The sequence below is a fragment of the Babylonia areolata genome, chromosome 10 (assembly GCF_041734735.1).
Source record: "Babylonia areolata isolate BAREFJ2019XMU chromosome 10, ASM4173473v1, whole genome shotgun sequence".
NCBI lineage: Eukaryota > Metazoa > Mollusca > Gastropoda > Neogastropoda > Buccinidae > Babylonia > Babylonia areolata.
Window position 1 is genome coordinate 32,210,789 of NC_134885.1, and position 22,500 is coordinate 32,233,288.

Consider the following 22,500-nt stretch of genomic DNA (forward strand, 5'->3'; position numbering starts at 1 on the left):
CTCGCTGTGTCTTCCTCACTGTCTCCCTCGTTGTGTCTTTGTCGTTGTCTCCCTCGCTGTGTCTCCCTCTTTGTCTCCCTCGTTGTGTCTTTGTCTCCCTCGCTGTGTCTTTGTCGTTGTCTCCCTCGCTGTGTCTTTGTCGTTGTCTCCCTCGCTGTGTCTTTGTCGTTGTCTCCCCTCGCTGTGTCTTTGTCTCCCTCGCTGTGTCTTTGTCGTTGTCTCCCTCGCTGTGTCTCCCTCTTTGTCTCCCTCGCTGTGTCTTTGTCGTTGTCTCCCTCGCTGTGTCTCCCTCTCTGTGATTTTGTCGTTGTCTCCCTCGTTGTGTCTCCCTCGCTGTGTCGTCCTTTGTCTCTCTCGCTGTGTCTTTGTCGTTGTCTCCCTCATTATGTCTTCCTCTTTGTCTCTACTTTTCTCTGTCCTTCTCCTTTTCTACCAGTATATTTATGCATCGATGTTTGCTGTACTATGTTATTTCACACATTTATCTATCTATTTATCTACGCGCGCGCGCGCGCGCATGTGTGTGTGTGTGTGTGTGTGTGTGTGTGTGTGTGTGTGTGTGTGTGTGTGTGTGTGTGTGTGTGTGTGTGCATGTGCATGCGTGTGTGTATGTGTGTGTGTGTGTGTGTGTGCGCGCGCGCCTCTTTTTAAACTATCTCAAGTTATTCCTACATATCTTATTACCTCCTTGTGCCCTAATTTAGTATTGTGTAGTATAGTGTAAACCTGATCAGGGCGGGGAATGGATGTTAAAAGAAGGGCAAGAGAGTGCTGATCCTTTTTCCTCGGAAATAAAAATCTTTTGTCTTGCGATTTGTCGTGCGTGCACGTACGCATTTTTCGATTTCTCTGTCTCTATATTTCGATAACTTATCCATACCCCGACACATCTAAAATGAAGAAGTTGCAGTCTTCACACACACAGTCGAGAGTCCCTGAGGAAGAAAAAGAGCAGGAGTCTTAGAACAGCTGGGAAACAGCACAACATGTCATCTCCAAACGAAAAAGATCTATCCGACTGTGGAGGATATATAAGTGGAGTGATGGCCTAGAGGTAACGAGTCCGCCTAGGAAGCGAGAGAATCTGAGTGCGCTGGTTCGAATCACGGCTCAGCCACCGATATCTTCTCCCCCTCCACTAGACCTTGAGTGGTGGTCTGGACACTAGTCACTCGGATGAATCGATAAACCGAGGTCCCGTGTGCAGCATGCACTTAGCGTACGTAAAAGAACCCACGGCAACAAAAAGGTTGTTCTTTGCAAAATTCTGTAGAAAATCCACTTCGATAGGAAAAACAAATAAAACTGCACGCAGGAACACACACACACACACACACACACACACACACACACACACACACACACACACACACACACAAAAGGGTGGCGCTGTAGTGTAGCGACACGCTCTGTCTGGGGAGAGACACCTGTTGTGACAAAATGAAATATAAATACAAATACGAAATACAAATATATTCACTGCTTGATGCACGCGTGTTCCTTTTACTTCTCCTCTTGTCGTGTTGGGTAGGGAGGCTTGCGTGCTTACTTGTCTCGTCTCCGTTTGGGTCCAGCGCTCCTTGTGTTCAGTAGACTTTCTTCGGGACAGAAGGAGGAGGTGGAGTGGAGGTGGTGGGATATGGAGGAGGGTTGTGGGCGTGTGCATGTGTGTGTGTGTGTGTGTGTGTGTGTGTGTGTGTGTGTGTGTGTGTGTGGGCGTGCTGGGCAAGGGGGTGGAAGAAAAAGAGCAGAGGCCCAAGAGAAGGGTTCGTGAGGAGCGATACGCTCTGAAGACATTTTTTTTTCTTTATCGGAAGGAGTAGGGTTCGGGGGCTCGTGGGGGGCGGGGGGGGGGGAGATGTGAGGGGGCGGGGTCGAATTAAACCCATATATATATATTTCTTTATTTTCTTTCTTACCCCTTGAGTCCAAATTTCCAACTTCGAACGCGAATCTTAAACATTAGCAGACGTAGTTCAATCTGATTTTTTTTTTTACTTCGAAAATTGTGACACTGATGGTTTTTGACAAAGCTGGGTTTTAGCCGGAATTTGGAAATGGTTCGTTTCAAAATGCTGGGTAAGGACCACGCTTTTTTTCTTTTTTTTTCCGGCAGTGTCCTGAAAAAGTGTGGGATTGCAAATATGCGTTGGCTAAGGCCTCACCTGTTTATGTAGGTCAAGGTCTTTAAGTGAATAAATCATCTGAGTCTCTCTCTCTCTCTCTCTCTCTCTCTCTCTCTCTCTCTCTCAAAAATTCACTAACTTATTTATGCATTACTCGTTGCCCAAACTCATACACATATCTTTCGTATTTCCATACATCCCCATTCGTTACCGTCTTTAGATAAGACATCATAAAAAGAGCTCAAAGAAGCAGAAAAGAACCAATGCTTAAAGTTTCATTTCCACGTACTAAGAAATCAATTTATTACTTATCCTGTATCGATCTCTGACTGTCTGTGTTTGTCTCTGTCCGTCAAGGCCCTCGATAAATCCCAGACTTATTTTCCGTGTTGTGTCTGTCTCTGACCTATTATCTCTCTCTCTCTCTCTCTCTCTCTAATACTAATGTGATACACGAAAGAAATCGTGTGTGCGAGTGCGCCTGCATGCGCGCGCACGTGTGTTTGTATATTCATGGGGGTGCTTTCACATGTTGTGCGCGTGGACGTACTTTTCTTATGCGTGCGTACATGTGCGCGAGTGAACGAGGGCGTATGTATAAGCTAAGTGCATGTGAATGCTGGCGCTTGCGCGAGCGCGCATATATGTTTATGAACGTGTTGTAATAAGGGGCGTGCCCCCTAAAAACAAGGGTCAGGGCACTTCATTTCTAAGAAATGATCATCGATCCCAGAAAATTGGAAGTCAGAGGTGGAATAAAAATCGTAAATCAACAGTTTTGACGTAATACAGGCTTGAAAATCTGCAGCTAATAAGATGTGCAGAAAAAAAAGGAAGAAATAAAGAAAGTAAAAATTAAAGAAGAAGAAGACGAAGAAACAGATGGAGGATGGGGAGAAGGAGGAGGAAGAGGAGGGGGTAAGAAGAAGAAGAAGAAGAAGAAGGTAAATGAGAATAAAAAAAAGAAAGAAAAAAGAAAGAAAGAAAGACATAACAGACGACAACGAGAAGAAGAAGATGAAGATGAAAAAGAAAAAGAAGAAGAAAAAGAAGGAGAAGAAGCAGAATGGTGGGGTGGAGGAAAAGGAGGAGGAGGAAGAAGAAACGCCAGCAAGAATAACAAAAGAAAGAAAGGAACCACCACACAACCACAACACACCACACTGCAGCACAGCACAACACAGCACAGCCCAGCCCAGCACAGCCCAGCACAACCACATCACATCACACCACACCACAGCACAGCACAACACAGCACACCACAAAACAGCACAGCACACCACAAAACAGCACAGCACAGCACAGCACAGCCCAGCCCAGCACAACCACATCACATCACACCACACCACAGCACATCACAACACACCACAGCACAACACACCACAGCACAGCACATCACAACACACCACAGCACAACACACCACAGCACAGCACAACACACCACAGCACAGCACAGCACATCACACCTCACCACAGCACATCACACCAAACCACAGCACATCACAACACACCGCAGCACAACACACCACAGCACAGCACAACACACCACAGCACAGCACAGCACATCACACCTCACCACAGCACAGCACAACACAGCCCAGCACAACCACATCACATCACACCACACCACAGCACAGCACAACACAGCACAGCACAGCACAGCACAGCACAACCACATCACATCACACCACACCACAGCACAGCACAACACAGCACAGCACACCACAAAACAGCACAGCACACCACAGCACAGCACAACACAGCACACCACAAAACAGCACAGCACACCACAGCACAGCACAACACACCACAAAACAGCACAGCACACCACAGCACAGCACAACACAGCACACCACAAAACAGCACAGCACACCACAGCACAGCACAACACACCACAAAACAGCACAGCACAGCACAACACACCACAAAACAGCACAGCACACCACAGCACAGCACAACACAACACACCACAAAACAGCACAGCACACCACAGCACAGCACAACACACCACAAAACAGCACAGCACAGCACAACACAGCACAGCACAGCACAACACACCACAGCACAACACAGCACACCACAAAACAGCACAGCACAGCACAACACAACACAACACAGCACAGCCCAGCCCAGCACAGCCCAGCACAACCACATCACATCACACCACACCACAGCACAGCACACCACAGCACACCACAAAACAGCACAGCACACCACAGCACATCACACCAAACCACAGCACATCACAACACACCACAGCACAACACACCACAGCACAGCACAGCACAACACAGCACACCACAACACATCACACCTCACCACAGCACAGCACAACACAGCCCAGCACAACCACAGCACAGCACAGCACAACAGAACAGAACACAGCACATCGGAACACATCACATCACAAAAACAAACCAAACCAAACACAAATAAACAATTCTGAACACAAAACAAATAAAGAAACAAAACAAAACAAGCAAACAAACAAACAACATTGCACACAGCCACTGCTGTTTGGCTTGTCTTAACACCAGCACAAGAACATCAAGCACGATTCACTGTTCTCTGATACTGGCAAAGAGAACTCGAGTACTGACCTCTAACACGAGCAGAGTGAGCAGGGGCACTGACCTCTGGCATGAGAACAGTCAGCACGAGAACAGTGAGCATGTACTGTGACCTCTGGCATGAAAACAGTAAGCACGAGAACAGTGAGCACGAGAACAGTGAGTACGAGAACAGTGAGCAAAAGCACTGACCTCTGGCACTAGAACAGTGAGCACTAGAACAGTGAGAACGAGCACTGACCTCTGGCACGAGAACAGTGAGCACGAGCACAGTGAGCACGTGCTCTGACCTCTGGCATTAGAACAGTGAGCACGAGAACAGTGAGCACGTGCTCTGACCTCTGGCATGAGAACAGTGAGTACGAGAACAGTGAGCACGTGCTCTGACCTCTGGCGTGAGAACAGTGAGCACGAGGACAGTGAGAATGAGCACTGACATCTGGCACGAGAACAGTGAACACGTGCACGGGCCTCTAGCACAGTGAGCACGAGCACTGACCTCTGGCATGAGAACAGTGAGCACGAGAATAGTGAGCACGAGCACTGACCCCTGGCATCAAAACAGTGAGCACGAGAACAGTGAGCAGGAACACCTACCTCTGGCATGAGAACAGTGAGCACGAGAACAGTGAGCACGAGAACAGTGAGCACGAGCACTGACCCCTGGCATCAGAACAGTGAGCACGAGAACAGTGAGCAGGAACACCTACCTCTGGCATGAGAACAGTGAGCACGAGAACAGTGAGCACGAGAACAGTGAGCACGAGCACTGACCTCTGGCATGAGAACAGTGAGCACGAGAACAGAGCACGAACCTCTGGCATTAGAACAGTGAGCACGAGAACAGAGCACGAACCTCTGGCATTAGAACAGTGAGCACGAGAACAGAGCACGAACCTCTGGCATTAGAACAGTAAGCACGAGAACAGTGAGCACAAGCACTGACCTCTGGCATGAGAACAGTGAGCACGAGCATTGACCTCTGGCATGAGAACAGTGAGCAAGAGAACAGTGAGCATGAAGACAGTGAGCACGAGCACAATCAGCACGAGCGCAGCAACTGCCCTCTGGCGCCAGCCGCTTCTCGGCTTTGAGCATTGACCTCTGGCATGAGAACAGTGAGCACGAGAACAGAGCACGAACCTCTGGCATTAGAACAGTGAGCACGAGCACTGACCTCTGGCATGAGAACAGTGAGCACGAGAACAGAGCACGAGCATTGACCTCTGGCATGAGAACAGTGAGCACGAGAACAGAGCACGAACCTCTGGCATTAGAACAGTGAGCACAAGCACTGACCTCTGCATGAGAACAGTGAGCACGAGAACAGTGAGCACGAGAACAGTGAGCACGAGAACAGTGAGCACGAGCACTGACCTCTGGCATGAGAACAGTCAGCACGAGAACAGAGCACGTACCTCTGGCACGAGAACAGGGATCACGAGAACAGTGAGCACGAGAACAGTGAGAATGAAAACAGTGAGCACGAGCACAATCAGCACGAGCGCAGCAACTGACCTCTGGCACCAGCCGCTTCTCGGCACGCCTGAAGGGGTCCACGACGTGCCAGGCCACCAGCAGGGCCACGTCCAGCATGCCCAGCACCATCACCACCAGGATCAGCTTGTAGTCCTTGATCACCTGTCATCATCAACATCGTCATCGTCATCATCATTATCATCGTCATTATCACCATCGTCATTATCATCATCACCAGGATCAGCTTGTAGTCCTTGATCACCTGTCATCATCAACATCGTCATCATCATCATCGTCATCATTATCATCGTCATTATCACCATCGTCATTATCATCATCATCAGGATCAGCTTGTAGTCCTTGATCACCTGTCACAGTCATCATCATCATCGTAATCATCATCATCGTCGTCGTCATCACCATAATCATCACCACCAGGATCAGCTTGTAATTTGACCACCTGTAACAGTCATCATCGTCACCATCATCATCGTCGTCGTCGTCATTATTGTCGTCGTCGTCACCAGCATAGTCACCACCGGGATCAGCTTGTAGTCCTTGGTCACCTGTCATCATCATCATCGCCATCATCATCATCTTCATCGGCGCTGTCGTCGTCATCATCATCACCATCACCATAATCATCATCGTCATCATCATCATCACCATCGTCGTCGTCGTCGTCATCGTCTCCAGCGCGTGGACTGCGCTTCTTTTGGGGATCTATCTGTTTTGCTGTTTTGTATTAAACGTTTATCCATTAATAGCCCCCCCCCCTTCTCCCTTGTCATAAAAGCCAACTATAGGCATACTCACACGCTTATATGATACAAGCTCACTCATCTGCGCGCACCCATAAGTACACTGGCATACAGGCACTCACTCACGCACGCGCACCCACTCACACATACATACACACACGCGCGCACGCACATACACATACACACATACGCGCGCGCGCGCACACACATACACACACACATACACCCACAACCCCACACACAAATACAAACACGCATAACACTCTTTGTGACAGGGAAGTAAACACAAACATCCATTTAAACTTCAGTCAAACAAGCAAACAAACAGACAAACAAACAAACGAACAAAGCTTTCACAAATACCGAACAGGGCTTCCGACCAGAATAAACAACACACACACACATACACACACAGACACACACACACACACACACCAAAACATCAAACAAACAAACAAGCAAACAACAACAAAAACCGAAAAACCAAACCAAAACAACTACACTCCCCAGCATGACATAACAGCACGAAACTGACGTTCCTCGTTCGCATTCCTCCTCTTCCTTCCTCTTCCTTCCTCTTTCTCCTCGCCTTCCCCCTCCTCCTCTTCCTCCTCCTCTTCCCACCCTCTCCCTCTTCCACCCCCCCTTCCTCTTCCTCCTACTTTTCCCCTCATCCTCTCCCCTCTCCTCTTCCTCCTCTACTTTTTCCTCCCCCTCTTCCTCCTCCTTATCCTCTTCACCCTCCTCCTCCTCCTCCTCTTCCTCCTCTCCCCCTCCTCTTCCTCCTCCTCCTCTTCCCCCTCCTCCTCCTCTTCCACTTCCTCCTCTTCCCCTTACTACTCTTCTTCCCCCTCCTCTTCCTCCCATTCCCCCTCCTCCTCTTCTTCCTTCCCCCTCCTCTTCCTCCTTCTATTCCCCCATCCTCCTCTTCCTCCTTCCCGCTACCTCCCAATTTCCCCCCTTCTTCCCTCGCCCCCCCCCCCCTAACCTCTAGTTTCAAACCACCACCACCACCACTACCACCACCACCACGACTCTCCTCCCTCCCAGCACTCCACCCAAGCCCCGCTGTCAAGGAAGTAAAAACAAAAAAAACGAAACCAAACAAAGAAACAAGCTAGCTGCAAGGAAATGGTGACCACGGGGCCACAGGGAACCCTCACACCCTCCCCCTCAACCCCCCTGCCCCCCCCCCTCCCCCCTGCGTCTGCTTTCCATTACCAGGGGTCATGTGACACAGGGGGTGGGAGGGAGGGGAGGGAGGGGGTTGCTGAAGACATGCCCCTCCCTGAAGACATGCTTAGCTTTTTTTTTTTCTTTCTTTTTTTTTTCTCTTTCTTTCAGTCTTTTTCTTTCTTTCTTTCTTTCTTTCTTTCTTCCTGTCTTTTCTGCCCTGCCAAATTCTCTGCCGCCAGAAATCGACAGGGAGTTTGAAAAAGAAAGAAAAAAAAGAAAAGAAAAGAAAACGATGAACACATACACAGACACACACACATACACACACACACGCGCGCGCGCGCGCATGCGTACGCACGCACAGACACAGAGACACAGACACACACACACACACACACACACACACACACACACACACACACACACACACAGCAACGAAACGACTAACGAAAAAAAAAAAGAAAAAAAAGGAAGAAATGTGAGAAGAAATGATAGAAGGAAGAACGAAGAAAACCTCTTCATCCTAATCCCTAAAATAAAGGAAAAAAAAAAACAGAGAAAAAAATAATAGAAGAAAATATGATGGAAAAAGGAGAGAGAAAGAAAAATACAGAAAAAAAAAGATCGAACGAAAAGGAAGGATGGGAGAAAGAGAAAAACAAAACCAGGACCTACATATCTTATCAGTGTTTACACTCCCACAAGAATTCTCCGCTCTTCATCGGACTGCTACCTTTTTTGAAACTTCCTCGTGTCAATGCAAGAACCCATGGTGAACGTTCTTTCTTCTTTGCTGCTCCTCACATCTGGAGCAACCTTCCTCATCATATCCGTGCATCTGATTCGATTTCTGCTTTTCGCTCATCACTAAAAACTCATCTTTTTTAAAACACTCTCGGCTTTCTTGTTTTCCAACACCACCCATGTCAGCTCACTTTGGATGTATGAAGAGTGGGAGAGAGAGAGAGAGAGAGAGAGAGAGAGAGAGAGAGAGAGAGAGAGAGAGAGAGAGTGTGTATGTGTGCGTGTGTGTGGGGGTGAGAGGGGTGAGGGGTTTGAGAAAGAGTGGTCATAAATGACTTATGTAACATAAAATTTTTCTTCCATGTAAAGCGCCCTGAGCTCTTATAGAGAAAGGGCGCTGTATAAATGTACCTTACTATTATTATTATTATTATTATTATCATTATTATCAATATTACAATGAAATTTTATGAAAGAAAGTAAAAGAGATTAAATATGAAGAAAACGAAGCAGAAACAAGACAGAAAAAAAAAGAAAAAAAAAAAGCTGAAGATGTACAAACAGAACGAAAGACCTAAAAAACAGTTGATTAAAAGAAACAAAGAAAAAGAAACTCCGTTGAAAATTAAACAGAGAAATAAAAAGGTGTGAAAACAACAACAGCAACAATGACAACAACAACAACAACAAATAAAACAAGCCCAGACGTAACGCGTCAGCCTAGGAAGCGAGAGAATCTGAGCGACACTGGTTCGAATCACGTTACAGTCGCCAATATTTTCTTCCCTGTCCACTAGACTTTGAGTGGTGGTCTGGACGCTAGTCATTCGGATGAGACGATATACCGAGGTCCCGTGTGCACCATGCACTTGGCGCACGTAAAAAAAAAAACCCACGGCAACGAAAGGGCTGTCCCTGGCAAAATTCGGTAGCAAAGTCCACTTCGATAGGAAAAAAAAAAAAACTAAATGAAAAAAATGCACACAAACACAAGAAAAAAATACAAAAAAGGGGTGGCGCTCTCAGTGTAGCGACGCGCTCTCCCTGGCGAGAGCGGCCCGAATTTCACACAGAGAAACCTGTTGTGACAAAAAGAGAAATACAATACGATACAAGAAAAGAAAACAAGGTACACGAAAGTATGACAGACAATCACACAGAGAAACCTGTTGTGACAAAAAGAGAAATACAATACGATACAAGAAAAGAAAACAAGGTACACGAAAGTATGACAGACAAAACAAAGTGGAGAAAATGGCGTAAACATGGAAACAAAGAAACAAAGAAACGCAGGGCAAAGAAGAAGAAGAAGAAGAAGAAGAAGAAGAAGAAGAAGAAGAAGAAGAAAAACGAAGAAATACACGAATAACGAAAGGATAAAATAGAAAGGCAGACAGAAAGATATAAATTCGGAACGAAAGAAAGAGAGAATGAAAGAAAGAAAAAATAAAGCAAGAAAGAACGAACGAAAGAAAGAAGAAGAATGGAAGGAAGGATTAGCAACAGAACTCAAAGAAAATCATTGTTGCTTTGGGTTATATGGCAAAGTAAGAAGAAGAAGAAGAAGAAGAAGAAGAAGAAGAAGAAGAAGAAGAAGAAGAAGAAGAAGAAGAAGAAGAAGAAGAAGAAGAAGAAGAAGAAGAAGAAGAAGAACAACAACAACAACAACAACAACAACAACAACAACAACAACAACAACAACAACAACAAAGATTGAAAAGAAAAGAAAGAAAGAAAGAAAGAAAGAAAGAAAGAAAGAAAGAAAGAAAGAAAGAAAATTAAAAAAAAGAAAGAAAGAAAAAAAAAAAAAGAAACGGAGAAAGAAAAGGATATAAAAGAAAAAAAAGTAAGAAAGAAAAGAAAAGAATAGATAGAAAGAATAAAAGAAAAAAGAAAGGAAGGAAAGCAGGAAGGAAGGAAGCAACGAGAAGAAACAGAAAAAAAGACAAGAAAAAAAGAAAAAAACAACAACAAAACAACGTTTTGTTTGGCGTTATTTGGCGTAGATGGGGGGGCTCTCAAAAGGCCATGCTAAGTTGTCTCCCTTCTTCATCCCTGTCCAATATTCTGCTGTACCCTGACCTTCACAGCTATCAGGCAAAGATGGCAGAAGAGTAGAGGGGGGAAAACAACAACAGCAATCACCCCATAACCCCCCCACCCCACCCCCCCCGCACCCCCCCCCAAAAAAACAACAACAACAAAAAACAAAACAAACAAAAAAATAAAACACACCCAAAACAACAACAACAAACAAAACAACAACAACAGGAAAACAGTAAATGAGAGAAAGAAATAGACAAATACGTGTAAGGAGAAGAAAAAGAAGAAGAAAAACAACAACAGAATGAATAGACGACGTGAAAAAGGAAATTAAGAAATAGGAAATAAACTATAAAATATATATATATATATATATATATATATATATATATATATATAAGATAAAGAAGAAGGAGCAATAAGAGAATATATATTTAAAAAAAGAAGAAATAGATAAAAGAAGACAGAAAGAATGTCAGAAAAACAAGAATGAAAAAAATGAAGAACGGAAGAAATACAAAAGGAAGGAGGAAGCGGAAGAAAGAAAGAAAGAAAGAAAGGGATGAAGAAAAAGAAAAGAATAGAATATGTCTTTATTACCAAGTGTGCCGGGGTCACAAGGAATATTGATGGGTGGAGGGGGCGGGGGTGGGGGTGGGGGGGAGGGGGAGAGGGCATAGTACATAACAAGGTACGAACATAAATCGAAAATCATACAGAAATTAGTATACATATTTCTCCAGGTGGAGATAATAAAGTTATTCTTATCTTATCTTATCTTATCTTATCTTATACACATGCATATCAATACAAAAACTTTGTGCATACTCACACATGCACGCACTGCACACACACACACACACACACATGCACGCACGCGCGCACACACACACACACACACACGCACTCTCTCTCTCTCTCTCTCACACTCACACACACACACACACACACGCGTTTGAACAGAAACCACATATTACACGTGGATGGGGCTGGAAGGAAAACAAAATGGAAGTACCCTACATTCCATCCCTTTTTTATTGGAGAGAGAGAGAGAGTGAGTGAGAGAGAGAGTGAGAGAGAGAGAGAGACAGAGAGACACAGAGAGAGAAAGACAGACAGACACAGAGAGAGAGAGACAGACACAGAGAGAGAGACATAGAGAGAGACAGACAGACAGACAGAGACAGAGAGAGACAGAGACAGAGAGAGAGAGAGAGAGAGAGAGAGAGAGAGAGAGAGAGAGAGAGAGAGAGAGAGGGGATAAAGAGAAAAAAACGAGATGAAAAAAAAAAGACTGAAGAGGAGAGAGAGAGAGAGACAGAGAGAGAGAGAGAGAAATAAAAAGAAACAAGAGAAAGGATAGTAAGAAAGAATGACGGAGAGACAGATTGTGAATAAAAACATGTGAGAAAAAAAAAAATCTAAACAACGAAATAGACATAGAAAGACAGACAAAAAGACAAAAAAAGAGGAGAGGAACGAGAGACTGAATAATAATAATAATAATAAGAAGAAGAAGACGAAGAAGAAGAAGAAAAATAACAATGATAATAATAATATATTATGTAGAAATATGTAAACAAAAAGATAGAAAGAAAAGCTGGTCAGAAAAGGAAAAGAAACAAAGAAAGAAAAAGAAAGAATAAAATAAAGAAAAGTATAAAAAAAACACACAAAAAAGCCAGCAAAATCCCATTACTATCGCCCACGAGATACCTGGGGAGAAAGAAAATGTATGTGCATGCCAGAGTGCGTGTGCGTGTGCGTGTGCATGTACGCCCGTTCGTTCGTTCGTTCGTTCGTTCGCGCGCACACATACATACATATATACAAACAAGTAATCAAGCTCTGACAATTCACTGTCTATTCCCTGGGATATGTGCGTGCGTATGTTTGTACATTCCATACCCCCCTCTTATTCTCTGTCTCCCTCCCTATCTTTTTTTTCTCCTTACCATCCCCCCCCCTCTCTCTGTGTGTGTGTGTGTGTGTGTGTGTGTGTGTGTGTGTGTGTGTGTGTGTGTGTGTATGCGCGCCCGCGCCCGTGTGAGAGTGTAACCCCCTCTCTCTCTATCTGTGTGTGTGTGTGTGTGTGTGTGTGTGTGTGTGTGTGTGTGTGTGTGTGCGTGTGTACGTGTACCCCATCTCTCTCTGTGTGTGTGTGTGTGTGTGTGTGTGTGTGTGTGTGTGTGTGTGTGTTCAATGCTACATTTTAGCATTGCAAAACAGTAACGTCAACTCAAAAGCGGTAGGACGGTTGCAATATTTGTGAAGAATATAATCTAGTCTGAGATCTGCAACAATCCGCGGACAAAGAAAGCATGAAATGATATTCCGATTCATGCATGTCCTTGCACAACGGACAGTCAAGACACATATTTTTCTTTTAATTAATCAATATCTGTAACGACGTGTACGTAATTCAGAGACTCCTACTCTAAATCCGGTTATCATTTTTTGTTTGTCTGGCAGAGCAGCATTGCTTTAATCTAACTAAATACTGAGATGAACTAAACGCTTGCTTAAAAGATGAATAACATGTATAACAATCCTTTTAATATCAATCCGATTTGTCAGTAATGCACAAAAGAACCAGCCAATTTCTGCTTGAACTACTTAAAAAAAATCATTATACATTATTTACATCTTGATTTTCCAATACATACCCAAAATCCATATTTGTATAAAGTAAAAACAAACAGATCAAATTCCAATTATTTTACTTTCAACAATTAAGTGCAAGTAACATTCTAACTGCTTTCAGAGAAAAAAACGCTAATCTGATATTCTTGTTATCTTAACCAGTTTTTGATATTTTCGTTTATAATTATTTGAATATAAAGTGGATACCTTCCTGTTTCTCCATAAACTAGAATACTTCATGCTTTTGCACTTACATTTAACAGACACTTCAGGGTAAACAAATGTACTTTTGATGATCTGCTATCAATCCCCATCGAAAGACAGACAGACAGAGAGAGAGAGAGAGAGAGAGAGAGAGAGAGAGAGAGAGAGAGAGAGAGAGAGAGAGAGAGATTTAAAATGCAGACAGCTCCTTTGTGGGCTTTGGTCGATTTGTTTTCTTAAAAATTCGTAATTGTGAAAGAGGAAGAACAAATAACACTATATGCTAGTAGCAGCATACAATTTCCAATTTCATATTACATTAAAGCTATTTTCCTTTCTTGCAACGAAACCTTTCAAAGGGCTGCAACTCCCACGTTCACTCGAATGTACACGAGTGAGCTTTTACGTATATGACCGTTTTTACCCCGCCACGTAGGCAGCCATACTCTGCTTTCGGTGTTGTGTATGCTGGGTATGTTCTTGTTTCCATAACCCACCAAAGGCTGACACGGAGTACAGGATCTTTAACGTGTTTCTTTAACGTATTTCATCTTCTGCTTGCGTATACACACGAAAGGGGTTTAGGCACTAGCAGGTCTGTACATAAGTTGACCTGGGAGATCGGAAAAATCTCCACCCTTTACATACCATGCGCCGTCACCGAGATTCGAACCCGGGACCCTCACACTGAAAGTCCAACACTTTAACCACTCGGTTATTAAGCCCGTCAGATAGAGATGAAAAAACAAAGTGTATATATATATATATATATATATATATATATATATATATATATATATATATATGCACACATATATAAACACACACACACACACACACACACACACACAAACAGACACTATACACACAGTCACCCCAACGCTTCAACTTCAAACCCGACCACCCCCACTCCACCCCCACCCACTCCCAACCCCCAGTTCTTTTTTTTCTTTTTTTTTTTTTTTAATCTGAACCTTGGATAAAATGAAATGGCAGTTGGAATCGAAGTAATGTGTATGAACTCCCATTGCATATATTTTTTTGTTTTTGCTTTTGTTCGTTTTTTGTTTTTTTGGCTGTAAATCAAGAGCCCCCAAATTTGAGCAGTTATTGGAATTTCTCTTTGGTCTCTCGTTGTGCTTGATATTTTAAACGCATTTGTCAAATCACATCCGGAACGTAAATAAAAGATCAGAGAGATTTTCTCGACATCCCCACTTTCCTTTTGCATACATAAAACAACAATATGACTTTTAAGAGAGGAGATGGAAAGAGGGGAGATGGAAAGAGAGGAGATGGAAAGAGGGGAAGGAAGAGGGAGAGACAGAAGGGGGGGGGGGGGGGGGGGGGGGGGGGGGGCGTGGAGAATCAAATAGAGAGAGACCAGCCGCCGTGGCGAAGTGGTTAGCGTCGCGGACTGACGGCTGGGAGGACGCGGGTTCGAATCCCAGCGGAGGTGGGTTTTTCGGCCCGTGGCCGGCTCCTACCCAGAGTTGAGTGTGCTGTGGGCTTAAATGGGGAGACTGGGACCACGCAGTCCAGTGCCATCTACTTCAAGGATGCGTCTTTGGGTATGTTGCTCTAATTACCTGACCAACACTGCAAGTGTCTGTATCTCTTGGGTCTGGTTAACGCCGGGATATCATTATGACAGGAAGCGTAGAGTACAACCTTGTCACACAGTTCCAAACCAAAATGGACCTCCATAGCAACATCGCCATCCTCCTCCTCATCATCATCGGTATAAACGAAACAGTCTCAAAGTCTGTGGCCTTTCATGCCCTGCTCTCATGGTGACCTCAGTTTCGATACCCCTCAACTTCCGTGCTTGGGGTGAGTCCTGTCAATGTCGTCAGTGTCGGCGGATTCATGGGGGGCTGCTGTTGGAGGGACGTGGTGGCGGTCTCCACTCTGGGAGGGACGCTCACTCAGTCTGGGTCCGCGACTAAGCCATTATTGTCGTTAGTAGGGGGCCTAATAGGTGGTGTCCTAAGTACGTTGAATCAGAACAGGCACCACTGAACACCACCGAAGTGACTCAGCAGCAGTGCAGGGTCTCCTCTGGTGTGTGGCCTCCTGGCGACCTAACATCGATGGTTCCCTGCAGACTGCCGACGCTGGAACTGTGACGGACGAAATCGTGTGTGGCCGTGTGTGGGGGGATCTGAATGAGCGGCGTGGGAGTAATGCAACTGAAACGGTGCAGATGATGGGGCAGTAAAAAAGAATAAATAGAAAATAAAAAATAAATAAGAGAGAGAGAGAGAGAGAGAGAGAGAGAGAGAGAGAGAGAGAGAAACAGACAGACAGACAGACAGACAGACAGACACACACACACACACACACAGAGAGAGAGAGAGAGAGAGAGAGAGAGAGAGAGAGAGAGAGAGAGAGAGAGAGATACTCAGACATGCTTTAATTGTTGAGAGTGATATAGCTATGTGCACTGAAAAACGCCTTTTCATGAATTTACGTCCTTTCTACAAACAAACAAACAAACAAAGTTCTTTCCAAATCACCCGATCCTTCAAAGCGCATATTATATTGCACTTTGTTCCAAAAGAATTGATGAAGAAATGCCGTGTCTGGGGAAAACGATATCACATGCATCACACGCACATGCACACGCACGCACACTCAGGCACACAGACAGACAGACAGACACAGACAGACACACACACACACGTGTATATAACCTGTGCTAGTGACGGTAATGTATGTATGTGTGTGTGTGTGTGTGCGCGTGCGTGCGTGTGTGTGCGTAGTACAATACAATGAGTGCACAGAAAACACAAACACACACACACATACACACACACAAGCACACACACACAGACACACACACACACACACACACAAGCACACACACATACACTCACAGATACACACAGACATAAGCACACATTTGCATACTCACACACTCATACACAAACAAACTCAAGGACACAGACACACAGACACATACACAAATACGCACACACTCTCATACACACACGTTCAAGCACACACACACGCGCGCACTAACACACACACACACACACGCACGTATGCACACATGCACACAGACGCTCTCTCTTTCTATCTCACTCTCATACACACACACACGCACAGATACGCCCCACACATGTACATGTATACGGACACACACACACACACACACACACACACACACACACACACACTCCCACACACCCACACACACACACACATACACACACACACACACTAACACATACATACATATATTCATGCATCCACCCACTCACCCTCCCCACAGCCCAAACACACACACACGCACCCACACACACACACACACACACTCCCACACCCCGCCCCCCCCACACACACATTCATGCACCCACCCACTCACCCTCCCCACATCCCAAACACACACACCTACCCCCCCCCCCACACACACACACACACACGCACACACACACACAACACACACACACACACACACACAGACACACCCTCAACCAGTCTCCTGCACGATGAAGTTTTCAGTTTTCTCCCTGCAAGAGGAGAAAGAGGAAGTTAGAGGAGGGATGCAACACAAAGTTAATAAAGTATGGGCTCAACGCCATGTCCGTTGGGAGTTCAGGCGTGAATGATAATAACGGTATTAGCGGGCTTGTGATCATGTGAGAGGTAAAAGAGTTCAGTGACCCCCCTGGACACAGAATGAAATCTTTTAGGGGTAGCTGAATGGGACGAATATACCCCCCCCCCTCTCTCTCTCTCTCTCTCTCTCTCTCTCACCGCGATGTTTCTGGAACTTGGAAACTGATGACATCCCTCTCTCTCTCTCTCTGACTCACTGTCCTAGCCTTCTTTGAAAAATCTCCTTTGTTCAGTTGGTCTGTCTGTCTCTGTCCGTGTCTACCTCTCTGTCTCTGTCCGTGTCTCTCTCTGTCTCTGTCCCTGACTACCTCTCTGTGTCTCTGTCCGTGTCTCTCTCTGTCTCTGTCTCTCTCTGTCTCTGTCCCTGTCTACCTCTCTGTCTCTGTCCGTGTCTCTCTCTGTCTCTGTCCCTGACTTCCTCTCTGTGTCTCTGTCCCTGTCTCTCTCTGTCTCTGTCTCTCTCTCTGTCCGTGTCTCTCTCTGTCTCTGTCCCTGACTACCTCTCTGTGTCTCTGTCCGTGTCTCTCTCTGTCTCTGTCTCTCTCTCTGTCCGTGTCTCTCTCTGTCTCTGTCTCTCTCTCTGTCCGTGTCTCTCTCTGTCTCTGTCCCTGACTACCCCTCTGTCTGTCCGTGTCTCTCTCTGTCTCTGTCTCTCTCTGTCTCTGTCCGTGTCTCTGTCTCTCTCTGTCTCTGTTCCTGACAACCGCTCTGTCTCTGTCCGTGTGTCTCTCTGTCTCTGTCCGTGTCTCTCTATCTCTGTCCGTGTCTCTCTCTGTCTCTGTTCCTGACAACCCCTCTGTCTCTGTCCGTGTCTCTCTCTGTCTCTGTGTCTTTCTCTGTCTCTGTCCGTGTCTCTCTCTGTCTCTGTCCGTGTCTCTGTCCCTGACTACCTCTCTGTCTCTTTCCCTGACTACCTCTCTGTCTCTGTCTCTCTCTGTCTCTGTCCGTTTCTCTCTCTGTCTCTGTCCGTGTCTCTCTCTGTCTCTGTCTCTGTCCGTGTTTCTCTGTGTTTCTGTCCGTGTCTCTTTCTGTCTCTTTTCCTGACTACCTGACTACCTCTCTGTCTCTGTCCGTGTCTCTCTGTCTCTGTCCGTGTCTCTGTCTCTCTCTGCTCCTGACAACCCCTCTGTCTCTGTCCGTGTCTCTCTCTGTCTCTGTCCGTGTGTCTCTGTCTGTCTCTGTCCGTGTCTGTCTCTGTCCGTGTGTCTCTCTGTCTCTGTCTGTCTCTGTCCGTGTCTGTCTCTGTCCGTGTCTCTCTCTGTCTCTGTCCCACCCTCTCTCTCTTCCTCTCTGCTCTCACATTTCTCTCTTTCTCTCAGCTCTGACTGTCTGTCTGTCTGTCTGTCCGACTCTTATTTTATTCTATTTCCATACTTTTGGACATGGAAATTTTGTGATGATATTAAAGTTCACTTACCCCCTTCATGGGGGGGGGGGGGATGCTGGGGGATGGGGGCGGGGAAGGGTAGGGGGATGTGGGGCGGCATGGCCTGAGGTATAAACCATTCGCATTGGCATTCTCTTCCTGTCTATCATTCCCTTCCGTTCTCTAATTCTCTCTATCACTCGTTTTATCCGCTCCTTTTATTTCTTTGTCTGTCTCTCTGTCAACTCCACATCTCCCTCTCTGTTTCTCTCTGTGTGACTGCGTCTCTCTGTCTGTCTCTCTGTGTGACTGTGTCTCTGTCTCTGTGTGTGTCTCTCTGGCTCTCTCTGTCTTTCTTTCTTTCTCTCTCTCTCTCTCTCTCTTTCTTCCTCCCTACTGTCTTTTTCTCTCCTTCCCTCAGCTCTGATGGCCTTTCTTGAACATCTCTCTCTCCCTTCCCCACCTTTGTCTGTCTCTCTTTCTTTTGCTATCATGTTTCCCACACTCTACCCCCACTTCCACACCTCTCTCTGTCTCTTTCTCTCTCTCCTCTCTCTCTCCCTCTTTCTCTCCCTTCCCCACCTCTGTCTGTCTGTCTCTCTTTCTTTCTATCTATCTTCTCTCCCATCCCCACCCCTTCCACACCTCTCTCTCCCCCAACTTTCTCTCTCTCCTCTCTTTTTCTCCCTTCCCCACCTCTGTCTCTCAGTCAGTCTGTCAGTCTGTCTGTCTCTCCTTCTCCCGCCCAGTTCCCCCCCCCCTCCCCCCCGTCTCGTCTCATTCCCAGTATTTATTCACTGATTTGTCCATTTCTTGGTTTTGGACATGAAAATATCAAACCATCTGAATTTGCATTTCCCCTCTGTCTCTCACTCTCTTTCATTCTCTACTTCTCTAATACTGGTTCGACCTTCTCTTTCGCAAACCCCTGTTCCCCTGTCTCCCTGCGTGCATGCGTGCGTGCGTGCGTGCGTGCACTCTCTCTCTCTCTCTACCTCCCGCCCTGTGTCTCTCTTGATAACTCTCCCTCTCTCTCCACCGCCCCTCTCTCTCCGCCATCTCTCTCGTCCTCTCTCTCCCTCCCTCTCTTTTCCCGCTCTCTCCCTCCTCGCTTCCGTCCTCTCTCTCGCCCCCTCTCTCCTCCTCCTCTCTCTCTTTCCCTCTCCCTCTCTCCTCCTCCTCTTTCCCCTATCACTTTCCCTCTCTCTCTCTCCTCCTCTCTCCCTCTCTTTCCCCTCCCTCTTTCCCTCCCTCTCTCTCTCCTCCTCCTCTCTCTCGCCCTCTCTCTCTTAAAAATAAACCCAATCACAAATTCTGAACATCTCCGGGCTACGAGGAAGTGCAATCCATTCCAAAGACTCCTGGGGACTGAAACAAAGAGTCGGGGTGCCCCCGCACACCCCCCCCCCCCCCAGCCTCCCACAAGGCTTCCTACCCCCCCCCCCCCCAAACCCTCCCAACACCCCCCTACAACAACCGTCAGGAGTCCGTGGCAGGGTTTCTTTTCTTTTTCTTTTTTTTAATCACGTGACCCGGGTCAGATCATTTCCGGTCCAGAGCATTGTGGGCAATGACACCCGCTCAAAAGAGCGCAACGCCCTGGTGACCACGCTCGTTTGATCGTCCAGCTTGCGCGGTGATGATGAAACACACACACACACACACACACACACACACACACACTCATACACACACAGACACAGGCACAGGCACACAACAACAAAAACAAAAAAAACAAAGCAACAATAACAACAAACCACCCCCAAAACACACAAAAAAGCAACAGCAGCTGCAGCAACAACAAAAAAAGTCGGGTTGGGGGTGGTGGTGGGGGGTGGGGGTGGGGGGGTGGGTGGTGGTGGTGCGGGGGCTCGGCGATGGGAACCAAACATTTCCAGCAACAGAAGAAAGAGAATGTCTGCTGAATCTTTATTATCATTATTATTATTATTATTTTTTTTTTACAAAAAAAAAAAAAAAAAAAAAAAAAAAATGGCACAGAGAGATGATCTGTCCTCAAGGTATGTATCCTGCAACCAATCGTTAAATGCCATATAATATCATCACACAAAGATGACAAGTCCACAATAATTCACAACATGTATGTAGCCTACAACCAATCACCAAAAGGAATAATATCTTACCTGTCCACAGGTCACACCAGGTATGTATCCTACAACCATTCACCCAATACCATCATATCATCACAGAGAGATGACCTGTCCGCAATTCACACCAGGTATGTAGCCTTCAACCAATCACCTAATGTCATCATATCGTCACAGAGAGATGACCTGTCCGCAATTCACACCAGGTATGTAGCCTTCAACCATTCACCCAATACCATCATATCGTCACAGAGAGATGACCTGTCCGCAATTCACACCAGGTATGTAGCCTATAACCATTCACCCAATACCATCATATCATCACAGAGAGATGACCTGTCCGCAATTCACACCAGGTATGTAGCCTACAACCATTCACCCAATACCATCATATCATCACAGAGAGATGACCTGTCCGCAATTCACACCAGGTATGTAGCCTTCAACCAATCACCCAATACCATCATATCATCACAGAGAGATGACCTGTCCCGCAATTCACACCAGGTATGTATCCTACAACCATTCACCCAATACCATCATATCATCACAGAGAGATGACCTGTCCGCAATTCACACCAGGTATGTATCCTACAACCATTCACCCAATACCATCATATCATCACAGAGAGATGACCTGTCCGCAATTCACACCAGGTATGTATCCTACAACCATTCACCCAATACCATCATATCATCACAGAGAGATGACCTGTCCGCAATTCACACCAGGTATGTATCCTACAACCATTCACCCAATACCATCATATCATCACAGATAGATGACCTGTCCGCAATTCACACCAGGTATGTAGCCTACAACCAATCACCCAATACCATCATATCATCACAGAGAGATGACCTGTCCCGCAATTCACACCAGGTATGTATCCTACAACCATTCACCCAATACCATCATATCATCACAGATAGATGACCTGTCCGCAATTCACACCAGGTATGTAGCCTACAACCATTCACCCAATACCATCATATCATCACAGAGAGATGACCTGTCCGCAATTCACACCATGTATGTATCCTACAACCATTCACCCAATACCATCATATCATCACAGAGAGATGACCTGTCCGCAATTCACACCAGGTATGTATCCTACAACCATTCACCCAATACCATCATATCATCACAGAGAGATGACCTGTCCGCAATTCACACCAGGTATGTAGCCTTCAACCAATCACCTAATGCCATCATATCATCACAGAGAGATGACCTGTCCGCAATTCACACCAGGTATGTATGCTACAACCAATCACCTAATGGCATAATATCATCACAGACAGATGACCTGTCCGCAATTAACACCAGGTATGTAGCCTACAACCATTCACCCAATGCCATAATATCATCACAGAGAGATGACCTGTCCGCAATTCACACCAGGTATGTAGCCTTCAACCAATCACCTAATGCCATAATATCATCACAGAGAAATGACCTGTCCGCAATTCAATTAACGCCAGATATGTAGCCTACAACCAATCACTTAATATCATCATATCATCATAGAGAGATGACCTGTCCGCAATTCATACCAGGTATGTAGCCTTCAACCAATCACCTAATGTTATCATATCATCACAGGGAAATGATCTGTCCTCAAGATATCTATCTTGGAGCCAACCGCTTAA

At 45.8% G+C, this 22,500-nt stretch overlaps 1 protein-coding gene across 1 annotated transcript in view; it reads right to left on the reverse strand.

Annotated features, from left to right (window-relative positions):
• LOC143286335 (gamma-aminobutyric acid type B receptor subunit 2-like) overlaps positions 1–22,500 on the reverse strand; it is a 197,503-nt gene that overhangs the window by 58,404 nt on the left and 116,599 nt on the right. The window contains exon 13 of the mRNA XM_076593878.1: positions 6,215–6,337. Within this exon, the coding sequence (XP_076449993.1) occupies positions 6,215–6,337 (123 nt within the window). The remainder of the gene's footprint in view (positions 1–6,214; positions 6,338–22,500) is intronic.